At 31.7% G+C, this 25,787-nt stretch overlaps 3 protein-coding genes and 1 long non-coding RNA gene across 7 annotated transcripts; 3 read left to right on the plus strand and 1 right to left on the minus strand.

Moving 5' to 3' along the window:
- The first annotated feature begins 6,771 nt into the window (after positions 1-6,771).
- LOC137806321 (protein NRT1/ PTR FAMILY 3.1) lies at positions 6,772-13,192 on the plus strand. The gene is made up of 4 exons (XM_068606361.1): positions 6,772-7,042; positions 7,380-7,597; positions 8,607-9,166; positions 12,157-13,192. Exons 1-4 carry the CDS (start codon positions 6,973-6,975, stop codon positions 13,037-13,039), a joined length of 1,731 nt encoding a protein of 576 aa, XP_068462462.1. The 5' UTR covers positions 6,772-6,972; the 3' UTR covers positions 13,040-13,192.
- A 1,243-nt stretch (positions 13,193-14,435) lies between these two features.
- Positions 14,436-15,693, minus strand: LOC137805762 (uncharacterized). Its single transcript, XM_068605687.1, has 2 exons — positions 14,842-15,693; positions 14,436-14,734 (listed from the first exon to the last, which is right to left on the minus strand). Exons 1-2 carry the CDS (start codon positions 15,496-15,498, stop codon positions 14,615-14,617), a joined length of 777 nt encoding a protein of 258 aa, XP_068461788.1. The 5' UTR covers positions 15,499-15,693; the 3' UTR covers positions 14,436-14,614.
- Positions 15,694-19,184: 3,491 nt separating this feature from the next.
- LOC137805763 (transcription factor MYB92-like) lies at positions 19,185-20,790 on the plus strand. Its single transcript, XM_068605688.1, has 3 exons — positions 19,185-19,411; positions 19,518-19,647; positions 19,934-20,790. The coding sequence occupies exons 1-3, from the start codon at positions 19,279-19,281 to the stop codon at positions 20,607-20,609; spliced, it is 939 nt and encodes a 312-aa protein (XP_068461789.1). The 5' UTR covers positions 19,185-19,278; the 3' UTR covers positions 20,610-20,790.
- Positions 20,791-22,029: 1,239 nt separating this feature from the next.
- LOC137806322 (uncharacterized) lies at positions 22,030-25,253 on the plus strand. 4 transcript variants are annotated; one of them, XR_011080329.1, is made up of 5 exons: positions 22,030-22,339; positions 22,421-22,731; positions 23,024-24,753; positions 24,834-24,888; positions 25,052-25,253. It is a non-coding gene; the product is annotated as an uncharacterized lncRNA (long non-coding RNA). The 4 variants fall into 4 exon arrangements; XR_011080330.1 differs by having other exon boundaries at positions 22,032-22,339; positions 23,024-23,183; positions 23,430-24,888; XR_011080331.1 differs by having other exon boundaries at positions 22,034-22,339; positions 23,024-23,183; positions 23,524-24,888.
- The last annotated feature ends 534 nt before the right edge of the window (positions 25,254-25,787 follow it).

Raw genomic sequence — 25,787 nt, forward strand, 5'->3', positions numbered from 1 at the left:
TAATAGTGTCGATTGTCTAACAATTATATTTTAACATTTGCACATAAAGAAGCTTTTTTTTAATTCTTAACATATTTTATAGTGTTTGTTTTCATCGAATCCTCATAGACTCTCTTATCATGAGATTATTTTGTGGGGTATTAGATTGTCTAACAGTGACTAGACCATCTAACCTCTTAATGTCATGGACTATATACAGTCCTCCCTATAGCTAGCGTCCACTGGGAAGATATAAACACATACTTTATTTTGCATATCCCACTAGAACCCAAAAGGGTTATGACTTTATCTTTGTGGTGGTGCACCATTTTCGTAAGATGACTCATTTTATTCCTTGTCACAAAGTAAATGATGTTAGCTACATCTCAAGACTATTTTTCAAAGAGGTTGTCAGAATGCATGGTCTACCCAAGACTATAGTGTTTGATAGGGATGCTAATTTTGCCAGCCAATTTTGGAAAACTCTTTAGATAAGGCTTAGATTTGTACTCTACCACATGTCGTCCTCAAACTAATGGACATACTGAGGTAGTAAATAGGCTGAAGGTGAAGTTGGCTCTAGAATGGGGGGTAATGGAGTCTGAACTCAAATTGCGAAGTTAAAGACAATATAAAACAACGTCTAACAAGCAAGGATGAAAGAAAAGTAGACACAAATATATATTGGTTCACCTTACCACTTAGGCTATCCAGTCCCCTTAAGAAACTCACTTAAGAGTTTTTCACTAACCAAACACTCTAGTTACAACGAGTTTCAAAACCTCTCCACGAACAAGTATTCTAAATCTCTCCACTACAAGTATTCTCCATCTCTCTAGGTACAAGTATTCTCCACCTCTCCAAGTACTAGTATTATCCACCTCTCCAAGTATAAGTATTTTAACATTTCTAGGTACATCAAGTATTTTGACCTCTCTAGGTACACCAAGTATTCTACACCTCTCAAGGTTAACTAGTTTTATTCTCCCACTAAGACTAAGGCCTTTTAAGATATGAGAAAAAAAACACTCTCAAAAGTGAGAACAATTAAAGCTCATTAGGTATACTTCACAGAGTGAAGAATTTACAATGGATAACACACAACCCAACAAACTAGAATCTTTATGTACAGTAGATGTGAATATTGTGTCTTATAAAAATCATTTTTCTTTCTTCGTTGTTATTCACTTCTATCTCTTTTTTTTCCTTATTCAGCTTGAGTATTTTATCTAGTCTTCAAGAATTATGACCATTGAAGGTTGTAAATAGCAAGTCTTAAAAGACAACGGAAATCTCATTCTACATTTCATCACTTTGCCTTTAGATGCTCAAGAAGAAAATGTCTTGTACAAATATTTCTATACTTGAGTTCTTTTGTACATTAACTCTTGAATCTCCAATACATGAATACTGCATAAATCTCGCATTGTAGTATCTTCATTTTACCATTAGATGCTTTATAACGTAACTTTTGCTTTGATGATATCTTGTACGTCTTGACCAATTAATATCACATCGTTTAACTTTGAAATCTTTCTTTACTTGTAAATTTTTGAAGGTTGAAGTTTGAATATTCTATACTTAATGTTTGCATAAGTCTCGTCTTACTCTTCATTATTTCATATTCGACACTCTAAAAGGAAACTTTTAATCTAAAGATTTTTTGTGCATCTTGAACATTTATCGGTTAACATTGAACTTTGAAATCCTTCTATATTTTGTATATCTTTAAATGTCAAAGTTTGATTCTACTATAATCTTCAAGTTTGCTTGAATATTGTTCTCTAACACCTTAATTTTCCTATTAGACGCTTTATATGGAAACTCTAAATTTGATCTTTTTGGACATTTTTTGTGTTGTAAACATTTTCTGGAAACAATTTGAAGTTCATAATCAAGAATAATCATCATTAAATTCAATGGGTAATATCATATACATTTAATTTTTAGAATGTCATTGTAAGAGACCTTCTATGCCAGACAATTTTATGATAACTTGAATTCAAAAACTTTTTAGGTTTGTATAAATTATAAATGTGGAAGTAAATCAGACTTGGACTAAGATTTATTCTTAAAACTTAATTTCAAAATTAGATTGGATCTTTAATCAATCATATCTCTATTTTTTAAAAACATTCTTAATAACCACGACGTTTTTGAAAACTTTCAAGTACTAGTATAATTTTGATTGTTGAAGTGTATCAATATAAAATAGTTTATAATAGAGTCAGAAGGGAGTTGAATTGAGCCTAAACTCAATTTTCCTTTTATCAATCACGATAAAATTCAAATTATAAAAGAACAGGGATAGAAAAAATTATATACACAAGGATTTATACTGGTTCACCCCAAACACTAGGGTTACGTTTAGTCGCCTTAAGCTCTCAACTTAAGAGCCTTAAGTATTATACACCTCTCCAAGTAAAAGTATTATCCACCTCTCTAGGTATACAAGTATTCTACGCCTCTTTAGGTACACAAGTATTCTACACCTCTTTAGGTAACAAGTCTTAATCTCCCTCTAAGACTAAGACCTCTCAACAAGTGAGAGAAACACTCTTGACAAGAGAGAAAATAGTGAAAGGTCACAAGGTAATCTTCACATGATGAAGAATTTACAATGCAAGGCTCACTCCCCAAACTATGAGTGCTCTAAATAGCAGATATGAAACATTCTCTCATAACACTAATTCTGGGAGAGGTAGGAGGGAGACGAACACCATTCCATATGCTAATGGAGAAGTGATGAAAACCCATCTAGCTTCGAAACATTTGGCTAAGAAGATTGGAAGCAGAAAAAGGAGCTCAAAAGACTCTCATCTCAAGGAGAATTAATTGTTGTATGGTCTTCCATTTTTCTCTAGTTTTATAAACACTGTATAAAGTAGTATAGGCTTTATTTTGGGCTTGTATTTAGGCCATGTTTTGGACCAATTTTCATGGACCATGTATTAGGCCAATTAGAGTAGGGTGTAAATAGAAAAAGAAAAAGTCTAGCTAGAATTACAATTGGGCCTTCTTGGATCCAATGCAACTTTAGGCCATCTAGGGTGCATAAATAAATTACTAGAGAGTAAATAGAGAACATGGTGTGGCAAGGAAGGCATGAAGGTCCACATGTCACCCCCTCAATGGAGCAGATTCCCACCAATGCCAAAAGGTCATTTGTCTTCATGGGAATAGAGAAGATTCTCTCCAATTAGAGGAGGACACTTGTCAATCTCTAATTTGAGAGGATTTGCTTCAATTAGAGATAGTCACTTGTCATTCTATGAGTGGAGAGTTTTTAAGGTTAAAGTTTGCACCTTAGCTACCTATAGCACTATAAATACTAGTGTTAGCCCCCTTGTAAATTAGCTTTGAATAAACTATTGAATTGCTACCAAATTCCAGTCTTTACTAGTCTCTTAGCTCACTCCTTGCTAGCCTTATTTCTAAGTGTTTTAGCATGGAACCTCTTCGGAGTTGGCATAACCTTTCTTAAGCTTCATTATCATTCTCCAGACACCAATACTTCACGGTTTCTTTCACTCTTTTTTAGCCACCAAATTCCGCACTTCAAAAATATAAAATAAAAGACATTTTCATCAAGAAGGGAGCATCATGTATGGAATGGTGTGTAGTAAACTGGATATGGTGCATGTTATTAGTGTGGTTAGTAGGTTGATGGCAGATATTGGACATGCTCATTAAGAGACTTTAAAATGGGTGTTGAGATAATTGAACTATCTACCTATACCAAAGAAGCTAAGAAGAGTTTGGATTGGTGTTCAAATGGTCTACCCATAACAAATAAGTTAGGAAGAGTTTGTTTATGCAAACTATGAAGAAATTTGATACTAGAAAGCCAATTTTTGGGTATATTTTCACACTATTTGGATTTGCAATTTGTTGGAAACCCAATTTTCAAATGGTGACTTTATCTACTATCCAAACATTTACAAACAAGGTGAATCAGGCTATGGTTGAAGAGGATTATAGGAGAGTTAGGTATTGTGAAGAATTGTGAGATTATTCATTATGATAGTCAAAGTGTCATACATCTAACTGATCATTAGATATTCCATGAGAGAACCAAACACATTGACGTTAGACTGCAATTTGTTATAGACATTGTTAAGTTGGGCAGGTCAGGATTGTGAAGGCAATTTCATAGGATAATTCTACATATGTGTTTACAAAGTCTTACCAATATTGAAATTCAAACGTTGCTTTGAGTGGATTGATTTTTCATTTAAGGATTAAGGAAGGTGATGTGAGAGTTCTTCCATGTTTTGGAGTTATTAAGGTGAAAAGTTGTAATATGCATTGGCTTTAAAATCATGATTGTCTAATAACAATTACAAAATATTGTATCTACAAGAATGTGTCTACTAAGGTTAACAATTTCAAATACAAATTTATTTAATTGGTATTATTTGCAATGTTGTTAAACTATGTGTTGCTACATTATTTTGTGAAACCTCAATCCACTCCTCTACCCACAACATAAAAAAACATTTAAAACAATTCCTTAAAAATAATTACATTACACATAAGAAATAAAAACATCATAGTAAAAACAATTATTAGAACACACATTATTTCTAAAATAACTAAAAAAAATACATCAAGACATGACTATGTTAGCTAAGATATAAAATGTCGTCATGGAAATTTGGACTGAAAAGAATAAAATTATCTATATCGTGTTTATACTAATACGTCATATATGTAACTTTAAATGAACTATGTCAACAAGTTATACGTAGAAATGATCTTAAAATATATTTATGTTTGCAAATACGACAACTAAATGTTAATTGAAACAATACATGGAAGACATATTTTACTTTATTTTAATGAACTTCAACTAAAAAATAGCTAAAACAAACAAATATCTGTGTATAATTAGTATATTTAATATTTAAATTAGTATTTACTGTTTCCTTTTATTTCCTTCAAAAAAAAGTTCTGACACTTAATCGTGTAAAAGATTGGTTAATTAGGTTTGGTAAAAAGAATAAAGTTCATAATTGATTAGTCACGTGCATACAAAGGAAACAGAAAATCTTATACACTTTTACTGTAGACGGTAGACAAATTTAGTCGTGCCTGAACAAGAAAGGGAAAAAAAACAGGTAAGCATATACATGTACTCAGCTGCTATGATTGGATCAATAATGAAAAAGTTAAACACCCAAAAATAAAATAACAATATTATACACCTATAATTCAAATTTATTTTTGAGGTGGGTTCATTTATTATTTTATTTATTATTTTATTTTCTTTCACATTTATTTTATTCTTCTTGATTTCCATATTTACAGTTTCTTTTTCATTGGTTCTTGTTCATGTTTCTCTTCTCTAGGCAATTCTAGCATTCTGGTTTTGGCTTCATGATCTTCCAAATCCCCCACCACACAGTACTCTCTCAATCAAGATATTGCTTTCCAAACTCCTTCTTGAACTTTTTACTCTTATATAATATTATAAGAAGTAAGTTTGAGTCAAATTATTTTCAACGCTTTTTTATAGTTTTATTTTACTTTTAAAAATATTCACAATACATGTAAGGTGTTTTCATCTCATATAATTTGTAGTGCCATAGGGTTTAACCCAAGTTTTGTAGTAAGTTAATAAAATTTTACAATTTCGTTAACCAATATTTTCTTGTATTGACAAATCTGAAGTTTAGTATTTTAGCTTTATTTTGAAACATAGAAACATCATCTTTACACTATTAACATGTGTATCACTATAAGAAAATTATTAAATAAAAATTAATTTTAGAGACAAAAAATAATTAGTTGTTATAGTGACTAGATTAGACACTATTATAAATACTAAAAAAATTATTGGTTTCTAAATTATTTTCTATTATTGGTAAATAGTTTTTAAATTGGTATCTAATTAGCTACCAAGGTTTTAACTACCAATTTTTAGATTCTAAATTTGGTAGCAAAAACCTTGATAGCTAATTAGATACCAGTTTAGAAACTATTTATCAATAATAAAAATTAATTTAAAAACTAATAATTTTTTTAGTTTCTAAAATGGTCTCTAATTTAGTCACTATCAATTAATTACTTTTTATCTCTAAAATTAATGTCTATTTAATGATTTTTTTAGTAATATTCAAAAGGTAAGTACTCTCCATTATTATAATAACGAAGTAGCATGTTAATTTAATCAAAAGCTTACACTTTATTAATCATTGTATTATAATACTGACAAACATGAAATTTTGTATTTTAACTTTTTTTTTTCACACAAGCATTACCTTTACACTATTGCAGTGTGTCTACAACCCAATTCATGTAAAAATTATAGTGTCTCTTACATAATTGTTCGCAACCAAATATTTTGTAACCATTTTTATTCTGATTTATATATATGGATCCTTAACCATACCTAGTGATGTCCATATATTATTCTTATGTGATACATTAGGTAGTAGCATAAGAAAATGTGTTATCCAAACTTTTGTGGTGATTTTACTACAATTTTAAACTTGACACACATAAAGATGAACTTTTGCATTAGAACAACCACGTCACAAAATAAACAAAATTTTAAAAAATATGAAGTCTCATTGTAAAGGGGTACCCTGCGATTTACCATGTGGAGGTGTACACTTAAATTTGTTTAGATAACATTTATCTATTTCATCATATAATTAACTCTAGTGATATACACTACATACATTCAAAGTTGGGAGGAAAAAAATGTGCATATGACAAAAGTTTCTTGTCCCACACTACCCAACCATACTGCATCAAATTTATAATTCGATTTTATTCAGAGAACTTAGAACCAAATTATTTTTTAGTAGAAAAAAATTATATCCTATTCGTGGCCATATATAATCCCACAAGGTGGTGTGAACGCTTGACAAAATAGTTGGTGTGACGAACTTAGATCCTCCAAACCTCAAGTTTAGGCTATAAATACAAAACTTTGAGGCCATATTATGTACTAGAATACGAAAAAGCGAAAGGGGTTTTGAAAAGATGGAGCAGAAGGAGGAAAACCATGCTAGAAGGAAAAAGGGAGGGCTTATCACAATGCCCTTCATCTTTGGTAAGCTTCAAACTATATTAAACTTTTGCCTCCATTATTAGAACGCAAAACCTTCTTAATTAGCCAACAAAGGTTAGATCTAGTCGGTAAGAAACAAAGTCACATGTTTGAAAGACAAAAAACAATGTTTTCAAGACACGAGTTTGGTTTGATTCTCTAAGGTGAAAATCTTATCGCTAAGAAACTGCTCAAATTCTAGTGATTATGAGATTCTGGTCACTGAAATTTGAAGTATGAGAAAAGAAGAATGCAAATTAGCTCCTGAAAGCACAGCACTGTAAATATATATGGTTTTGGATCTGATATGTGAAGTTTGGATTGATTTGTTTTGGTGCAGCTAATGAGATTTGTGAGAAGCTTGCCGTAGTGGGATTCAACACAAACATGATTAGCTACTTGACTACACAGCTTCATATGCCATTAACCAAAGCTGTTAACACTCTCACTAACTTCAGTGGAACTGCAAGCTTGACACCTTTGCTTGGTGCTTTCATTGCTGATTCTTTTGCCGGAAAGTTCTGGACTGTCGCTGCTGCTTCCATCATATACCAGATAGTAAACACCATCTCCTAACTCTTCATTACATGCATTATTACTCAGATTTTAAGCTTCTTCAACTTAATTTTCCAATGGATATTTGTTTAAATTTGCTAGTGATATTTACAGAGGCTCTTGGATATTGGGAAAAGAAACATTCACATATGATATTTGTTAACAAGAATACATAGGATTTTGTCCTGTCCAAGTTATCTAGCTTAGCTGTAACTTTTTTCACGACAGCATACAGAGGTTAGGTTTTGGCAAAAGGCCACACTGGTCACTTCCAATTAATTAAAAACTATGACATACGCCGCTTAATAATAAAATCAGGAAAGGGGGTAAAGTTTTAAGTGAAGAAATTTTTTAAATTATTTTATAATATTTTTTTTCAGTTATCTTATACAAGATTGTTAATCATATCTTTATTCTTTTATGAAAGATCATCATCTTATTAGTTTATTAAGTTTCACATGCCAAAGATATCAAGAAGGTATTTCGTAAAAGCACTTCTCCTTTAATTTATTAAACTGTTTTTTAGAACAAAATTATGAAAAGAGAATTCTGAATTTAAATGAATAATATTTTAAATACTATAATTCATTAATATCAAAAAAATGTGGTGATTGGATACAAAGGCTCATTTCTATATACTTAAAGGTCTAATTTATATGTTTTTTTTTCTTCCCTTAATTCATTAACAAACTCTTTAAAAATAAAATTGTGATAAAATGGAGTTTAAACCTTAAATTTTAAAAGAAATGTATTATTTTGTTTTCTTTTTATAATTACAGTAGATTCATTATTTCTTTTAATAAATAATCATGTCACAATAATTTTTCTTAGTCCAGTATCGGTTGGAGATCCCACGTCACATCGACTAGAGATTATAGTCTTTCATTGTATATAAGTAGGTGTAAACTTCAATCTCATGAATCGATTTTATGGGATTGAATTAGGCTTAAAGTTCACTTGTAACATGATATCAGAACTATTTTCGAGTCTAATGAAGTTTTGTGTAAATCAGGGTATGATTAGTTTGACCCTCTCAGCGGTGCTTCCACAGTTTAGACCACCACCTTGCAGAGGTGAAGAGGTATGTCAACAAGCAAGTGCAGGACAGCTGGGAGTTCTCTATGTCTCACTCCTTCTTGGGGCTCTCGGGTCGGGCGGTATTCGACCCTGCATTGTGGCATTCGGGGCGGACCAGTTCGACGAGTCGGATCCGAAGCAGACAACACGGACATGGACTTACTTCAACTGGTACTATTTCGTGATGGGTGCAGCGATTCTTGTGGCTGTCACTGTTTTGGTTTACATTCAAGATAACATTGGGTGGGGATTGGGCCTGGGGATCCCCACCATCGCAATGTTCATCTCAATTATTGCCTTCATTGTCGGGTACCCGCTTTACCGGAACTTGAACCCGGCTGGGAGCCCGTTTACCCGATTGGTGCAAGTGGCTGTGGCGGCACTTCGGAAGAGGAAGGTGCCAAATGTGTCAGAACCTAGTTTACTCTACCAGAATGATCAACTAGATTCCTCTATTTCGTTGGGAGGGAAACTTCTTCACAGTGCACAAATGAAGTAAGTATCTTAAATATCTCTTCCTTCAAAAATTACTTTTACACATTAATTATCAAAATAATAAAATTTTAAAAAATTATTAAAATAGGAAAATTTTATTTTAAGATAATAAGATTTCATGTTAGACATTACTATCTTACATGACACATTATCTTAACTGACACATTAAGTAACAATAATTATTTATCATCGCATTAAAAAAGTATTATTAAAAAAAAAATACAAATATATGAGAGGACTGAATCAAAACACATATATTAACAAAAACGATACATAAGTAGACTATATTTATTAGTGAAGAATTCTAAGAACAGACTAGATGAAAGACTATTATATCAATGAAAAGATTTTTCATGAATAAATCATAAATTAATCAACTTATCAGCACACACATTCTCTTCATGAAAAATATGAGCAACCCCAAAGATAATGTAATTTATTATTTTAATAAATTTTTAAAGTTTTATCTATTAGTTTGTAAAATTTCACATAATTATTAAAATATTATAATAAAATTTTACAAGATTTTTTTAAATCCAATTAGTGGTGGTCCAGGTAAAACATGCAAGGAAGGGACCACGTTCTCTTCTTCACGGGTCATAAAATGTTCTGGAAAATGTTTGAGACTTCATTCACACATTCATAGAGAAAATAAAATAAAAGAAAGTGAAATATTTATGAACATATACTTTTATAACAAAGAAAAAATAGAAAGAAAAAGTATATTATAAGTATTTTTCGAGAAAGTATTTATGTATGTATATCATGTATAAATGTTTTATATATAAAATTTAAAAAGAGTTAAGGCTTTCGGGACTGACACGTCTCATTTACACCCCTGGCTCAGTGTCTGATATCAATAATACATGTTTTTTTATATATATAAAACTTAAATCTTAAATCTAAATTAAAAGTATCATGAAAAGGGTGGTAAAAAAATATCACTATCACCCATATTTATGAGTAAAAAATATAGATATTTTAATTACATACTTATTAATAGAGAACAGGTATCTGTATTATGATTTTTAACCTATAAATATTTAATATCTATAGTAAATTGAATTTAGTTTTAAAATAAATAAAAATAAGTAAAATAAAGTTATTAATATGTATATTTTTATTTGGACTTATCCAAATTGAAGTTATTTTTTTTTAAATTATAAATTAAATTTTTAAAAAGATCAAATTATTTGCACTGATATTAAATTATATTTTAAAATTAATTTTTATCTGAGTTTATATTCTAGAAAGCTGCTTTTAAATAATTATATTCAAAATAAATAAAAAAATATTTACACGTATAAAATATTCACAAATATTTTTTCTGGATATGAATGACAATTGGACGAGAAATGAAACAATTTTTTTTAGATAAGACATATATTGGATAAGTATGATCCATATAATTGTCATTCCTAGTAATAATCCACTTTAGTTTGCTTTAAATTTCTGTCACTTTAGTTTGAATGTATTTTTTGTCTTTGAAAATATGATTTTTTATTTTAATATTTATTTTTAATTCCTAAATCTGGTAAGAAATAATGCCCTTTAAATTCTTTATTAATTACAAAATATACATGTTGGCAACCTTAGTTTTAAGGTCCATAGAATATCTATCCTTTTATTTTCACTATTGGCCACTGAGTTTAGGTTAATGGTTATGTTCTCAAGACTCTAAATTTCTAGGTTATTCTGAAAGTTTATTATAAGATATTTTTTATTCATCTAAGGTATTTTGCAATTGACATATAAAAGAGTAATGATAGATATTATCATATTCATATCTACTCCCTCCATTTCATAAATAAATAAGTTAGGGGATAATTTTTTTTACTGAACTATTTTTAGTAATTTAAGTAAAAAATTTAAGAATTACTCTCCCATTTAATTGGTTTGCCAAATGCACTTCAATAATTAATGACCAATATTATTTCCCAATAAAATTGTAATTATTGTTATATTTTTTTAAATTAAATAAAGCATAAGTTCGTGAGGTCTCATCTTTAAAAAGAAATTATTAGTGTCACCAATTTCTCTGTCTCAGTGACACTAAAGTCAACAACATAAATTTAGGTTACAACAGTTCTATTGAAGAAATTAGTGTCATAATTTCCCTGCCTTTGTGTCGTTAAAGTCAAGAACAGAAATTTAAGTGACAACACTTTTTCTTATAGTCCTTATCACGTGGCACACTTTAGAAAACAATTGTTGGTGTTTTTTTTTATTATATATTCTCACAACTTTATATTTATTTATTTTTATTACACATTATGAGTATATGTATTTTGAATTAAAGAACAGTGGGAAGAAAAATTTAAAAGTTAGTAATATTGATTATATTTAAAAAAATCCAATTAACTTAATTGCTTTCATTATTTTGTATGATTATATTAGAATAAGTTAAAATAATTTTTAATCTCATTTAACTTTGAATTCTAGTTTCTTTTTGCTAAAAAGACTTACTTTAGTCCCATAAAATCCCCTTTTTAATACATTAAATAATGAATATTTGCTGTATCAATCAAAAGCTACAACAACAGTTAGTGTAGAAATTGTATAAATGACATCTTTGACTTGATAGAAACAATTTTAAGGGAACAAAGTAAAACCTTTTAACTTAGAGAACTAAAATTAAAAGTAAAAAAGATGAGATATCAGAACTAGATTTTAGTCTAAATTTTATGATTTCAATTTATCAGTTTAAACAGAATTCTCACAAAGATCTTAATTTCTACTAGTAGTGAATTAGGAATGGAGTAGAGAGTTAAAGAGGGTTTTGGCATTTGATAGTCCAACAAACACTCAGTAGGATAAGTTTTAAGTTTTAAATGGTTCTGATATCATATTACAAAGTGGATTTTAAGTCTAATTCAACCCCATAAAACTGACTCATGAAATCACTTATATACAATGAAAGACTCTAATTTCTAGTTGATGCGATCTTCAACCTAACTAAATAAAGTTTTTGATCTTAAAAACTGATACAGATTTTTGGACAAGGCAGCAATTGTGACAGAAGAAGATGACAGCAAAACACCCAATTTATGGAGGCTAAACACAGTGCATAGAGTGGAGGAGTTGAAATCCATAATCAGAATGGGACCAATATGGGCCTCAGGCATTCTTCTCATCACAGCCTATGCACAACAAAACACATTCTCTCTCCAACAAGCAAAAACCATGAACAGACACCTAACCAAAAGCTTTCAAATCCCAGCAGGCTCCATGTCAGTGTTCACAATCCTCACCATGCTCATCACCACTGCTTTCTATGACAGAGTCTTCATCAAAGTGGCCCGTAGATTCACTGGGCTGGACCGTGGAATAAGCTTCCTTCACAGAATGGGTATTGGGTTTGTGATCTCAACCTTGGCTACATTGGTGGCTGGTTTTGTTGAAATAAAGAGAAAGAAGGTGGCTTTGGCCCATGGGCTTTATGACCACCCACATACCACAATCCCAATCTCAGTGTTCTGGCTTGTGCCACAGTACAGTCTTCATGGAATGGCTGAGGCCTTTATGTCAATTGGGCACTTGGAGTTTTTCTATGACCAGGCCCCAGAGAGCATGAGGAGCACTGCAATGGCACTATTTTGGACTGCAATTTCTGTTGGAAACTATGTGAGTACCCTTTTGGTTACTTTGATCCACAAGTTCAGTGCTGGACCTAATGGCTCAAATTGGCTCCCTGATAACCTCAACAAGGGGAAGTTGGAGTACTTTTACTGGGTCATCACATTGCTGCAGTTTTTCAATCTTATTTACTACTTGGTTTGTGCCAAATTGTACACTTACAAGCCAATTCAGGTCCATGACAAAGGGGATAGCAGTTCAGATGGGAACCAAATTGAGCTCGCCACTGCTATTTGAGAGCTTCTTACCCTTTTAATGACCATGATCCACTCTAGGAGACACATCTGCTGTATATAAATAATTATCATTACTAAACAGTGGTGGAAAAAATGCATCTGTTATCTTTTAACATGGTTTGCTAATAAATAGTGATTGTTGCTACAAATATAAGTCAACCATTAAGTATTGTGTTCCTCAAAAGCCTCTTTCTTTTTATCGTAGTCACAAACACCAATGGATCGAATCCCATAAACTCATAAACCTCCTTAACAGAAAAACTTATGCTAGTTGACCATTTAACAAAGGATTTACCACTCAACATTTATTGAACATGTTATCAATATGAATGTTATTGTTAAGAATAAATATTGAGTATTATATTTCTTTTATGACAGGCAATTGATTGACCATTTGAGTTAATTATAATAAAGTTTCTGATTTTATGTTCTTTATAATTAAAAACATAATTATATTTGAGTAATTAAACCAGTATTGTCTTAAATAAAATATTATGTTGGATTAGTTATAAACTTTTAATAATATTCATATTAGAAAGAAGTTTAAATTGTGAAGTATGTTGATATGGTGATATGCAATTATTATGTCTCGAATTACTCGAATTAGTTACTATTGATTATAAATTGTGATATATCTAATATAAATATGATTGATTAGTTAGTTAGTTTAATTGGATTACAAACGTTTACAATATCACAAGAACAAGAATGAGAGAGTATAAGATTTTGTCCTATTTGAGATGACTTGTTAATTAAGAAACCAATCAATAAATTGAATTAATAATAAAGCATAAACTGGTAATTTCACTATAAGAAGCAATTTAATTGGCTTATATATATAATATAATTATATATATATATAGAGAGAGAGAGAGAGAGAGAGAGAGAATCTTGTTCTTATTCAATCAATTCAATCTTCGCAGCATTAAGACCAATTTCTCATGGAAAAAATATTCATCTAACTAAATATCCTTAGCAATAAAGAGTAATATCTTATCAAGAAAGATTAATATATTTTCTTGAAGTTATATTTCTTATTTTCTATATCATCTAATTATTACAAAATATGTTTTTTGATTTTCTATATTATATAATTATCAGAGATTTTCCCTCCCTTCTCACTTTTCTGCGCATAGTTTACAATTTTCAGTAATGGGGATTTGGAAACAAAAATTTTGCTGCTTGTTTGACCTAATCCCCAGTTTGGAAGTAGCATCTTCATTGGCAAAACAAGAAAGGGAACTAAATGACACTTCCAATACCCTAAAACAGAAGCAGGTGGTGTGATGGAGACAGTCTCAGAGCCAGAAAATGCACGTAGAAAATTCTCAATTCATAAAAGTGAACATAAACATGAACATGATTAAAAGTTGAAGTAAGAATGAACATCTAGCAAATGAAGTGAAACAATAAAATTGTGACATTTGAGTTAAGTGAGCTAATTACAGTGTTCTCTTTGGTGACAAGAATTCAAAGCGAAAGAAACTTTATTAGTCTTATAAACAAAGAATGAACTAAGATGAATGAATTGCACATTTTGGTTACTACAAAAACATCAACACATACACGGGCTAAATCAAAATCCTCCGTCAACTTTCCGCTTCCCAGGGTGGCGCACCTTCGTATTATCAGCGACTTCTACAACCTTGTACATATCGGCCGTAATCTCCGTCAACCACAACCCAGGTGAAAGCGTCTGCACAAAAGTAAAAATAACGGCGTTAAGTTAAATCAAATCAAATCCTCCGATAACCTAATATACAGCACTGCACAGAAAATTTAAAGATTTCAAATGCGACTCACATCCAACATCCTCTGCTGGAGTTTGGGCCGCTTAGTGGGCCTCCGAGGAGCGCGCTGGCCCAGAATGGCCATGAAATCTTCATCGATCTCTTTCTTTGATAGCTGCACATCGAACTTCACTCTTTCCGTCTTGTCGGATCGGCTTCTCAATTGCGGCAACTTCGCCGCGCCGTCGTCCTTCGTCGCGGGCGACTGGTTTCGTTTCTTATCGTCGATCAACACTTTGCGACCACAATCATCGGGAGCGACAGCCAGAGCCTCAACCTTCGCTCTTCTCTTCCGCAGATTCCACGGCCTCATGGATTCTTCCCCGCTCTGTAGAATCGCGTCTTTCATTCTATCCGCTTCGGTCTTGAGATCAAGGATTAGCCTCTGCCGCACCACCGCGATATCTTCGCCATCGCCGACGTGTCTCCGTTTTTGACCCCTCGCTGCACCCGGCGCCTCGCTCCACGTGGCCGTTGATTCGTCGGAGTTCGACACCGAAAACCCGCGACCACTGGCTCCGGCGTTAGTTCCGGTGGCGCACCTCATTCTGCGCTGAGTTCCCCACTTCAAGAACGGCAACGTAAAATTGTGCAGGGGGGTGGATCGCCTCGTAGTCGCCGGCGCCATGGACTTGGCTTCTGTCTTATCTTTCGAGCCGCGCAACGCCATGTGGCGGAAGCGAGACGTGCCAAGAAGAAAAGGAAAGCAAGAAGAAGAAGCAGCGATTGAGGAAGCTGAAATTATTTTAGAGTGGGAAAGGTTTGAGTGTTTGTAGTATTTGAAAAGTGAGGAAAAGTGAGAAAAAAGAGGATTCGGGAGTTTATATAACAGTAAATGGTAAGAGGGAAGAGAAGTGTAATTTGGAGGCGGTTTTGAAGTTCAGAGATTGGGATTTTTGATCCTAAATATGTCTGTTGTTATTTGTTGATATCTTTTTAAATTATTTATTAAAGGTAAATTTGATAATTAAATATTTTTTCAGAATTTAAAATTTACAAGATTTAAGAGTTTAAGGATTTGATTTGGTTGTAAATCTTATATTAGATAAGTAAATATAAATATTATTTTATAAGTTGGTTTTAGGGTATGTGTTATCCTATCTTACATATATGTGTTTTGCATAAGGAGTGTGAGTTCATTTTATTAATTCATCTCATATAAGAGGTAATTTCAGACCTGCGGACCAGTCTCTATAAGAATTTTTTTTTTAATTTTATAATTATAAAAAATCTTATTCTTAGTGTTGAAAAATTAAAATCTTATCTATCTTCGGTTAAGATAAAAATATGAATTTAAGTATGAAGATTGTTAGAAGGCTTGATTAAAAAAACTTAAAGTTTTGTTTTGCATTTATTTTTCTATATAAGAGTATCTCATCAAACTTTTGCTACAAAATATTTTAATGAAAATGACTAATTTTTTTCACTATCACTCTTGATATTAACTCGAGACGATTAAAATGAAACATTTATTTTTTTATTACATTGAATTCAACTTTTTTAAAAATAAAATAAAATAAAGATCACACTGCAATAATGATTAGTGCGATACGATTTTTTTGCAAAAAAAATGAAATAATTACATTTTTATTTATGTCGGTTAGCGAGTCAACTCATTTCGCCCCACTGTTGGACCACATGGAGTACGAGTTATGCGGGACAGACCTAAGGATTAGTGAGCTCATCTTGCACTCTTTAATAGTGGGTTGCGGGTCGACCCACATAACGCCTCTCGCATGTCATCCGTACTTTTTATTTTTGTTGTGTTGGTCGAGTTATTTAAATTTTTCTAATATAATATCAATAATTACTTCTACTTTTTAATAAAAATTAAAATTATAATAGAAAATAATTTTGTTTTAAATTAATATATATTTATTATATATATTTATTATTTTATATAACTATATATGTTTTATTGATATTATAATTTTATTTTATTATTTTTATTATTTATAATTATATGTTATTATTAATAGTATAACTAAATAATTCTCTTCAGCTTCGTGGATTCAACGACTCTAATTGGGCCACTGCCCTGATACTCGCAAGTCCATCACTGGATACTCCATTTATCATGGCAATTGACTCCTCTCTTGGAAGTCTAAGAAGCAACAAACCATATCTCATAGCTCATTTGAAGCTGAATACAAGGCGCTTGTCACCACTACCTGTGAACTCCAGTGGTTAACCTATCTTCTCACAAATCTCTATCTCATTTTTTGCACAACCAGCTACTCTCTACTATGACAATCAATCGACCATATAAATTACTTCTAACCAGGTTTTTCACAAACGCACTAAGTATATAGAAATTGATTGTCACCTAGTTCGTGAAAAGCTAAAAGTTGACCTTATTAAATTACTTCCCGTAACCTCCACCACATAGATAGCTAACATCTTCAGCCTCTTCCACCACATCAGTTCCAGACACTAAAATCCAAGCTGGGGATGTGCAACATCTACTCCCAGCTTGAGAGGGGGTGTTAAAGGGCTTTATTGCTTTATTTTTTTTTCTATTGGGCTTGACCCATTATGTAATCCTTTTCTATTTTGTTTCTACTTTTTTATATATGTACTCCTACCACCGTGACTAAGGCACACGTGTGAAGTATTATTGAATAGATTCAATTTTATATTTCCTTTCCTCTTTCACTCTATCTTATTCTTTGTCCTCCGTGTATAGGGTTTGTCTTTATTCTGTGCACACACTGATTTCTACCGTTGCTATTATGCTCCACAAAATCCAATGTGTTTATCTTAATTAGATTATTGTGTTGAAGTTTATTAGGTTTTGCAAATGTTTCTTCTAATTTGTTAGTCCATCCAAATTAAAAATTTTAGAGTAATAGTCTAAACGTAAAAACTTAAAATATTATTTTTTTCAAAATTAATAATATAAGTGTTTATTTTCACGAAAAAACAATATCATTCCAATTTTTGCACCATAGCATCTATTGAAGAAAAGCTACACAGTGGATTTGCGCGTAAATTATTTTCGCGGTTAACAAAGAAAACACGGCATCATTCCTTTCCATAGGAAAAAAGACGATAAAGTTATAGCTTACTCTTAAAAATACAAGACAAAGACAAAGAAGAAAGAACCAAAGAATGCATTAAAGAACCCATTAATGGCTTATAAAGTATATGAAAGCAAAGTGAGTTATGAAGAGGGTAAGAAAATTAGAGATATTGCTGCACCAACTTCTCGTCTAACTAGCTCTACTAAAGGTTATGCTCCCTCTTTTTCTTTTCTTATAGCAAAATCATCAACATTTTCGTACGTGACATCACTCAATTCGTTTTGTTACTGCTACCATTTTGACAACCAACGTCTACTTAAGTTGAAAATGGATCAATCCGGGTTAATAATAAGTATGTCTGATTTCACATTTTTTTAATCTCAAATCCATGTTTTAAATATAATTTCAACCTAAATATAGATCATCAATTCAGATTTTATCTTTTAAATTCAGATTTCACTTTATCACAGTGAAAATTCAACACGACGACACAGAAATAAACAGTTGAAAACGTATAATTTTCAAAATATAGAATAATGAACACGATTCTATATATTATATTATTACGAATTATATAAATTGACAGATTTATATGAATAAGTATGACAAAGTTTTTTCTTTGTGATAGAAAGATTTTTTTCTATAGCTGGTTCAAAAGGATTAAATGTTTGTACATAAATTTGAATTTTTAAAAAATTATTGTATTTTGTTTTTTTTATAAAAGTGTATTCAAATCGTAATATAGAATTGTTAGAAATTCAAAAAAATATTTTTTAAATTGGATATCATATGCGTGTTACATGAACAAATAATTTCATTTTCATTTTAAAATTCGTTTATGAGCTTCAAACATCATTTTTCTCAACCTTAATTGTCTTTTCAACACTGCCATGTTCCTGAAGTATAACCAAGCTATAATTTTAAGACTCACTAGGAGTTGAGTTTGAGTTGTGAATACATTTAATTAGGATCTTTAATATTGTAGAAAATATGACGTATAATATGTGACTAACGCATTACAATTACGATCGATGAAGTCACAGTATACAATGGTTGTGTTAAAATTTTGAGGTACTGATAGTAAGAAAAATCATTAGGGTTTCAAACTTAAGGATTAATTCAAACTAATAACACTAGTACAAGTTGGTTTAAAGTGGTTTACTTCTGCAGTAACCAACGACTGATGGGTTGACAAAGGTTTTATATATGTAGTTTTATATAAGAAAATGTACAGTTGCTTTGGGTAAATGATGAGTTTGAAACTCTATTAATTGAAACCTTGTGGGTCACTAACACACCATATATTCGCCCTATAAATAGTAGCTGCCACTTTAGGTTACACAACATTTGAATTTGAAGGAAGTGTTCAAATTTCCCTTCTTGGAAAGACAGCACAAAGAAGAAAGACATACCTTAAAATAATAGAGATGGGAAGATCTCCATGCTGTGAAGAAAGTGGTTTGAAGAAGGGTCCTTGGACACCTGAGGAAGATCAGAAGCTTGTTAACCACATTCAAAACTATGGTCATGCAAGCTGGAGGGCTCTTCCAAAACTTGCAGGTATAGTAATACTATATATATAGATATAGATATTTAATGCTTTAATCATGATTAGTAAGGTCTCTAACATAATTCATGAGAGGTGATCATTTCTCTCTGGTAACAGGACTCAACAGGTGTGGCAAAAGTTGCAGGTTAAGGTGGACGAACTACTTGAGACCTGACATTAAAAGAGGAAAGTTTTCCAAAGAAGAAGAACAAACAATTCTGGATCTCCATGCCATCCTTGGAAACAAGTAGATATTCACACTAGCTAGTACTTTTTTTATGGCATTTGTTAATAATATCAATAATACTTCTTTCTTCTCTTATGGATTATTTTATGTATTTTCCATTAATTTATATAGTATATCCTTACTTTATTGACTCCATAAATTCGTCTTAGAAAACCATTTTTTCTGCATTATGCACAGGAATTTTGAATTATATGTAATAGTCTGGTAGAATGGATGAGAAAATGAATTATATATATGAATAATTTTGAAGCTTATGTGATTCAAATTTTTTTCTCCATTTGAGTAGATGGTCTGCAATAGCAAGTCACATACCTGGTAGGACAGATAATGAAATCAAGAATTTTTGGAACACTCATCTGAAGAAGAAGCTGATTCAAATGGGTTATGATCCAATGACACACCAGCCTCGAACTGATGATATCCTCTCAGGCTTGTCTCATCTCATAGCACTGGCAAACCTGAAAGAACTTTTGGACCATCACCATCAGCCATGGGAACAAAGCCTTGCAAGGCTTCAAGAAGAGACCATCCAATTAGCCAGGCTCCAAAGCCTACAGCAACACCTCTTGCAGCCACAAGCTTCATTCACCGAAGCTGATCTTAATACAGTTAATAGTATAAGAAACAGTACCATCATGATGAACAACGACACTGTCAATGTTTCAAATGATACTAGTGCTATGTCTTCTACCCCTTTCTCTTACATGCCTGAGTTGAAAACACCACCTTCTTGTTCCGTTGAAGCACCATTAAGTAATGAGAACATGGTTCAATTACAACAAGGAGAAAGTTACCCTAAATCTCCCTGGCTTTTCTCGTGTTCAAGCACTACCCCTTCTTCTCCTTCTTCCCATGTGGTTCCACCAGTGACGTTGGAGGTTTCATTGACTAATGTGGAAGATAATTGCATTAATTGGCCAGACATCCTGCTAGAGGACCCTTTGTTCAAAATGATTTCCTAGTTTGAGATTACTATACACAGACATGAATATAGTGCTATTGTCTTACAATGTTTATTAATTTTCTATGTGTTTGGTTGTTTACAAAATTCATTGTTATGAGTAAATGCATGGTACTCATTATTGTAATTTTTTAATTTTTTTTCATGAATGCATACAATGTCTCTGGTTGCTTTGTCTCAAAGTATGGTCTCGTTTCAATATAAGTAAGTTTAAGAGAGAAGGAACGAAGTGATCATTCTATTCAGAAGCAGAAAATAAATGAAAAATAAAATTATTATGTGCAGTCTAAACCAATCTATTCGAATCTACATTCTCACCTGCTAAGTTTTTAAATGTTAACATCAATAATTTATTTTAAGTTGTAATTGGATAACAGTAAGAAAAATTATTTCAGCAATCAATTTTTTTTCATCTTTTGGTATCGAACAGATCAATGTTCAAAGTGACGCAAGATTTCCAATAGAGAGGAAGCCAGTAGATAGAATTCTCAACTACACCAACGTCTTGCTTGGATGGTTTAACTACAAGTTGTAAAAAAGGTTTTTGAGTTTATCATTTTAACACTCTACCCTCTTTAATTTTATTTAAATATATGTAATATTCTTGTATATATGGGTCGGAAATGTCGCGTCTCTTTCATTGCATGCATTTTTTCGAACACCTTAGTGTCGGTACGTACCTGATAGGTCTCGACTCCTAGTCTTTTGGTTAGAGTATGAAATACTTGCAAAAGGTCATCTGATGTTCAAGTTGGTACTCTGTATTCGGTGATTGAGAATAACAAATATTATTAAAATACGTACCTAGCCTAGATATGATCAAACTGTTGGTTAATTAAGTATGCTAATCTTTGTGGTAGGGAAGATGTTTTCTCAATGGGCCAGGGCTGTCCGGTCATGTGATGGAGACATCCTGAGTCTAGGTTTGATTGGATATATCACTACAAGAAAATCATAAAATAGAAACTAATTTTTAGAGACAAAAACAATTAGTTGCAATAGTAATTAAATTAGAGACTATTTTAGAAACTAAAAAAAAAATTGGTTTCTAAATTAGTTTATATTATTGTTAAATAGTTTATAAATTGGTATCTAATTAGCAACCAAAGTTTAACTACCAATTATTTAGTTTCTAAATTTGGTAGCAAAAACCTTAGTTGCTAATTAGATATGAATTTAGAAACTATTTAACAATAATAGAAACTAATTTAGAAACCAGTTTTTTTTTTAGTTTCTAAAATAGTCACTACAAAAAAACTTGTAAGTTGGGGCGGTTTTAATATGGCGGTTACTAAAAACCGCCACAATTATCCGTATATTATGACATCTTAATAACTGTCACAATTCTCCTTCAAAATGCATCATTTAGAAACGCCACAAATTTCCTTTCATTCCCTCCATCATATTTATTTTATTTCCCTCCCATAAAATTTCATTTCCCACACTTACTCAAAAATTTTCCTTTCCAAAATCTTATTTCCTCATTTCATTCTCCAAAATTTGCCAACCCCCTCTCCTTCCGCTAAACCTCGCCCCTCTCACAAGCACAAACCCTCCTAAGAGAATGACCCTCCCTCTGATCCCAATCTCGCTGTCCCTTCCCCTCCTAATTTCAAGAGCCCTTTGTCCCCGAGACCACCCTCTTCCAAGCCTCTGAAGCGCAAGCTCGCCATCGCCGCCGATGCCCCAACCAACAATTTACTCTCGGCGCCCTCCGATTCCGGTGTCAAGGTTGGTTTCTCTTATTAGGGTTTTCTACTTTCCAATGCCTTCTATCTAACTCCGATTTCTCTCTTCTTGCCTTTGTCGCAGGTTATCGTGAGGATGACGCCGCTCTGTCCCGACAAGGACGAAGGAGATCCCACTGTTCAGAAGGTTTCCAATTCGTTGTCCATCAATGGCCACAGCTTCACCTTCGATTTCGTTGCTGAGTAGCGGCATGTGGACTGCGTGTTACGTTGTTGTTGCTTCAGTGTCGGTCTCCAACCTCACTACAATTGCGACCTGGTCATCGCAATTGGAATGAATTCTAGGTGAGTTTCTTGAGAGAAAGAATAAAAGATGGGAGATGGTTCTGCACGTTGTCACGCACACCAGGTGTTTGGTCTTGTTTCATTGATTAGGTAACCATACTTTTTTTATATTCTTTATTATAGCTTATGATGGTACCATCTATTTGTTTTCATAGTTTCTTCTTTCAATTTGCTTTCTTCTTTCAATTTGTCTTTAATGGTGTCTTTTTTATGAATTGGTATAGAAAAATGTTTATAATGTCTTTTTTATGAATTGGGAGGAAAAATTAAACTGATGGACTTTTTGGTCATTTGAACTGATCCTGACTCTGAATGTTTGAATTTTGTTTTATGTTTCGGCAAGTGTGAATGGGTTATTGATGTGAATTTTTTTGTGGTTTAGGCGGTTGGGTTTGAGGGGGATGTGCAGAAGCAAGAGGATGCAGAGAGGGCAGTGGAATCAACCTTTAAGCATTTTGGAAGGATTGATATATTTGTGAATGCTGCGGCTAGGAACTTTCTATTGTCGACAGAGGATCTCTCCCCAAATGGCTTTTGAACAGGTTTTGTCTGTGTCGCCTCTTCTTTTCTTTCTTTTTTAAGGCAAATGATAATTGGGATATTGGTTAAAGAATTAAAAAGAAAAACAGTATATTGAAAAGTGTTATTAATAATATATGATTTCCAATGCATCTTCATGTTTATGTTGAAGGGTTGTCTAACTTATCTCATGTTAGATGATTGGTGCAATTCCCTGTGTACTTAAATCTGATTGGTAGAATTTTTACTCGAGATAATTTTTTATGTAGTTTCCTAAGGTACTTTAGACTTCAGTGATACTCTCCAATCAAAATTAAAGTTTCACCCGATCACTAATGTTGATTTTGGATACAAAACTTCTAGTATGGGCATTGCTGAAGGGAGCAGAGGAGTTTGAAAAACAATTCACTGTTCAATGGAAAGAAGTTTTGGGTAATGAGATACTCTTACCTTCTCTCAAATTACATTGGTAATTAATAACCGTGCATACTAAGAATATTTAAGTTGGATGTTGGTTGCTAAAGTTGAAAATTAAGATTTGCCAGTGTGTCAAATGATGTATGCTTGTTGATACTTTAAAAGCTCATTTACAGATTACTGACATAACCCACAATCAAGGTTTTATGTGTGTCCTTAAACTACTCTTCTCACTATATTAGTGATTGAAAAAATAATCCCATAAATTGTATTTAATATGTAATTTAGAGGTCTCTATTTAGTAATGCGTACTAGTTGTATAAATTTAAAATATGGTCATCTTTTCATATTCAAACAAGATCTTGTCTTGGATTTTTGAATTCATCTTTATAGAGTAGTAGTTTCACATCACCCAATTTTAACATTATCTCACTATAACTTAAATTTTTTTTATTTTAATCTCTTAGGTTTACAGGTAATTGTATTTGGCTCTTTGATATTATTAGTTGAGGAATTTATTTAAAACTTAATGTGTTCACCAGCAAGGACATGTCACATGTCAATTGCATCATTAAGAAAAAGCAAACTAATTAGTTGATAATTGTCATGGTACATTACGTTTTGTTTCATTATATCAGGAACAATATTGGCTCGTGTTACCATTTTAAGGCTCAATATGGGTAAAAGATTGGGTGAACTTTATCTTTATAAACAAGTTCTTGGATGACTTTTACATGTTTTAGTAGTTTTCCCATTTACTTATTTAATAATTGAACTTCTTTTCATAATTTAATTATTATTGCCATTAGTAACTTCCTCTGTTTTATGTGAAACCGTTCAAGTTCCTGCACAAACTTTTTATTTGAAGGACTAATTATTTCTTTTGTTATTGTTCAAAATCTCTTTGCACTATTAGCTTTGTTTATAGTTGACGTGCTTATGTTTCACCCTAATTGCACCTCAAAGGTGACATATATGCTTCTCATACAATTAGGATGCCTTCGTCTATATCTTCGTTAGTCATCCTTTTTCCCTGTTAAATTATCTACTTGACATGTATCTTCAATTGAATATGGTTGATTTTTTATTATTTTATGTAATTTATTGTGGGTTTGACACTAGTTTGGTGTCACTTCAGTTTGATGAACAGTACTTTCTAGCAAGCTCGATGGATCGGTTAGTACACTCTCCAGGAAAATTGTTACCTATATTTTTCATTGATTCTTATAATTTTAGTATATTTGATTATCATGCAGGGGTCTGCCACATTACCTCATCCAGATAGTGTCTTTGAAGTGCTTTTCATCAATTGTTAGTATACATTATTGTATTGGAGTTGTTTATATTTGATTTTGCTGTGTTTGTTTCAGACACTGATTTCAATTATTATGTGTTTTTATTATAATACTGTTTTCATTTATTTTTAAAAATTGTTAATTAACTTTAAATATATTCTAACTTATTCCACGCACAGGATCTTGGCAGTGGTGCTCCCATCAGCAACCAGAATATAAGATCAAGTGGAGGCAGGAAGATTAATTAGGATTGAGAATTTAGTTGTAATATGTTTAGAAAGTGAAACAATTTATATTTTGACAATTTAATTTACTTGTTGTTTGGATTAGTTTGACATTTTCAACTTTGTTCTTTGAATAAATGAAGTCATATTTTGATTATTATATTTCTCAATTTTAATTATATTATGAAGTAATTATATTATGAAATTAATTTATATTATAATTTAATTATATTATGAAACTTAATTGTGTATTGAAATTTAATTATAATATGAAATTAAATAATAATATGAAATTTAATTGTAATATGAAATTTAATTATAATATGAAATTAAATTATAAAACATAATTAAATAAATTATTATAAATATTAAAAATAAAATTAAATATTTAATATTTGAATTATGACAGTCATAAAGGTTATCATAAATGCCATACTATATTGTATTAAGTGACGTTTATAACTGCCACAATTTACGTTGGAATTGGTTTATCAGTTTGAAAATTACGACATTTATAACTAACGTAAATTACATGCTTAAAACCGCCACTTTATACAATGCATAATATGGCGTATGCTACAACGGTTCTTAATTGACCGCCACATTAAACTTTGTGATGGCAAGAATTATGGCGGTATGCGGTACCGCCACAGACGTATAATGCGGCGGTTAAAAACGTCAGTTTTTACGA

This window comes from Phaseolus vulgaris, chromosome 3, assembly GCF_000499845.2.
Source record: "Phaseolus vulgaris cultivar G19833 chromosome 3, P. vulgaris v2.0, whole genome shotgun sequence".
In the NCBI taxonomy this organism is placed as follows: domain Eukaryota; kingdom Viridiplantae; phylum Streptophyta; class Magnoliopsida; order Fabales; family Fabaceae; genus Phaseolus; species Phaseolus vulgaris.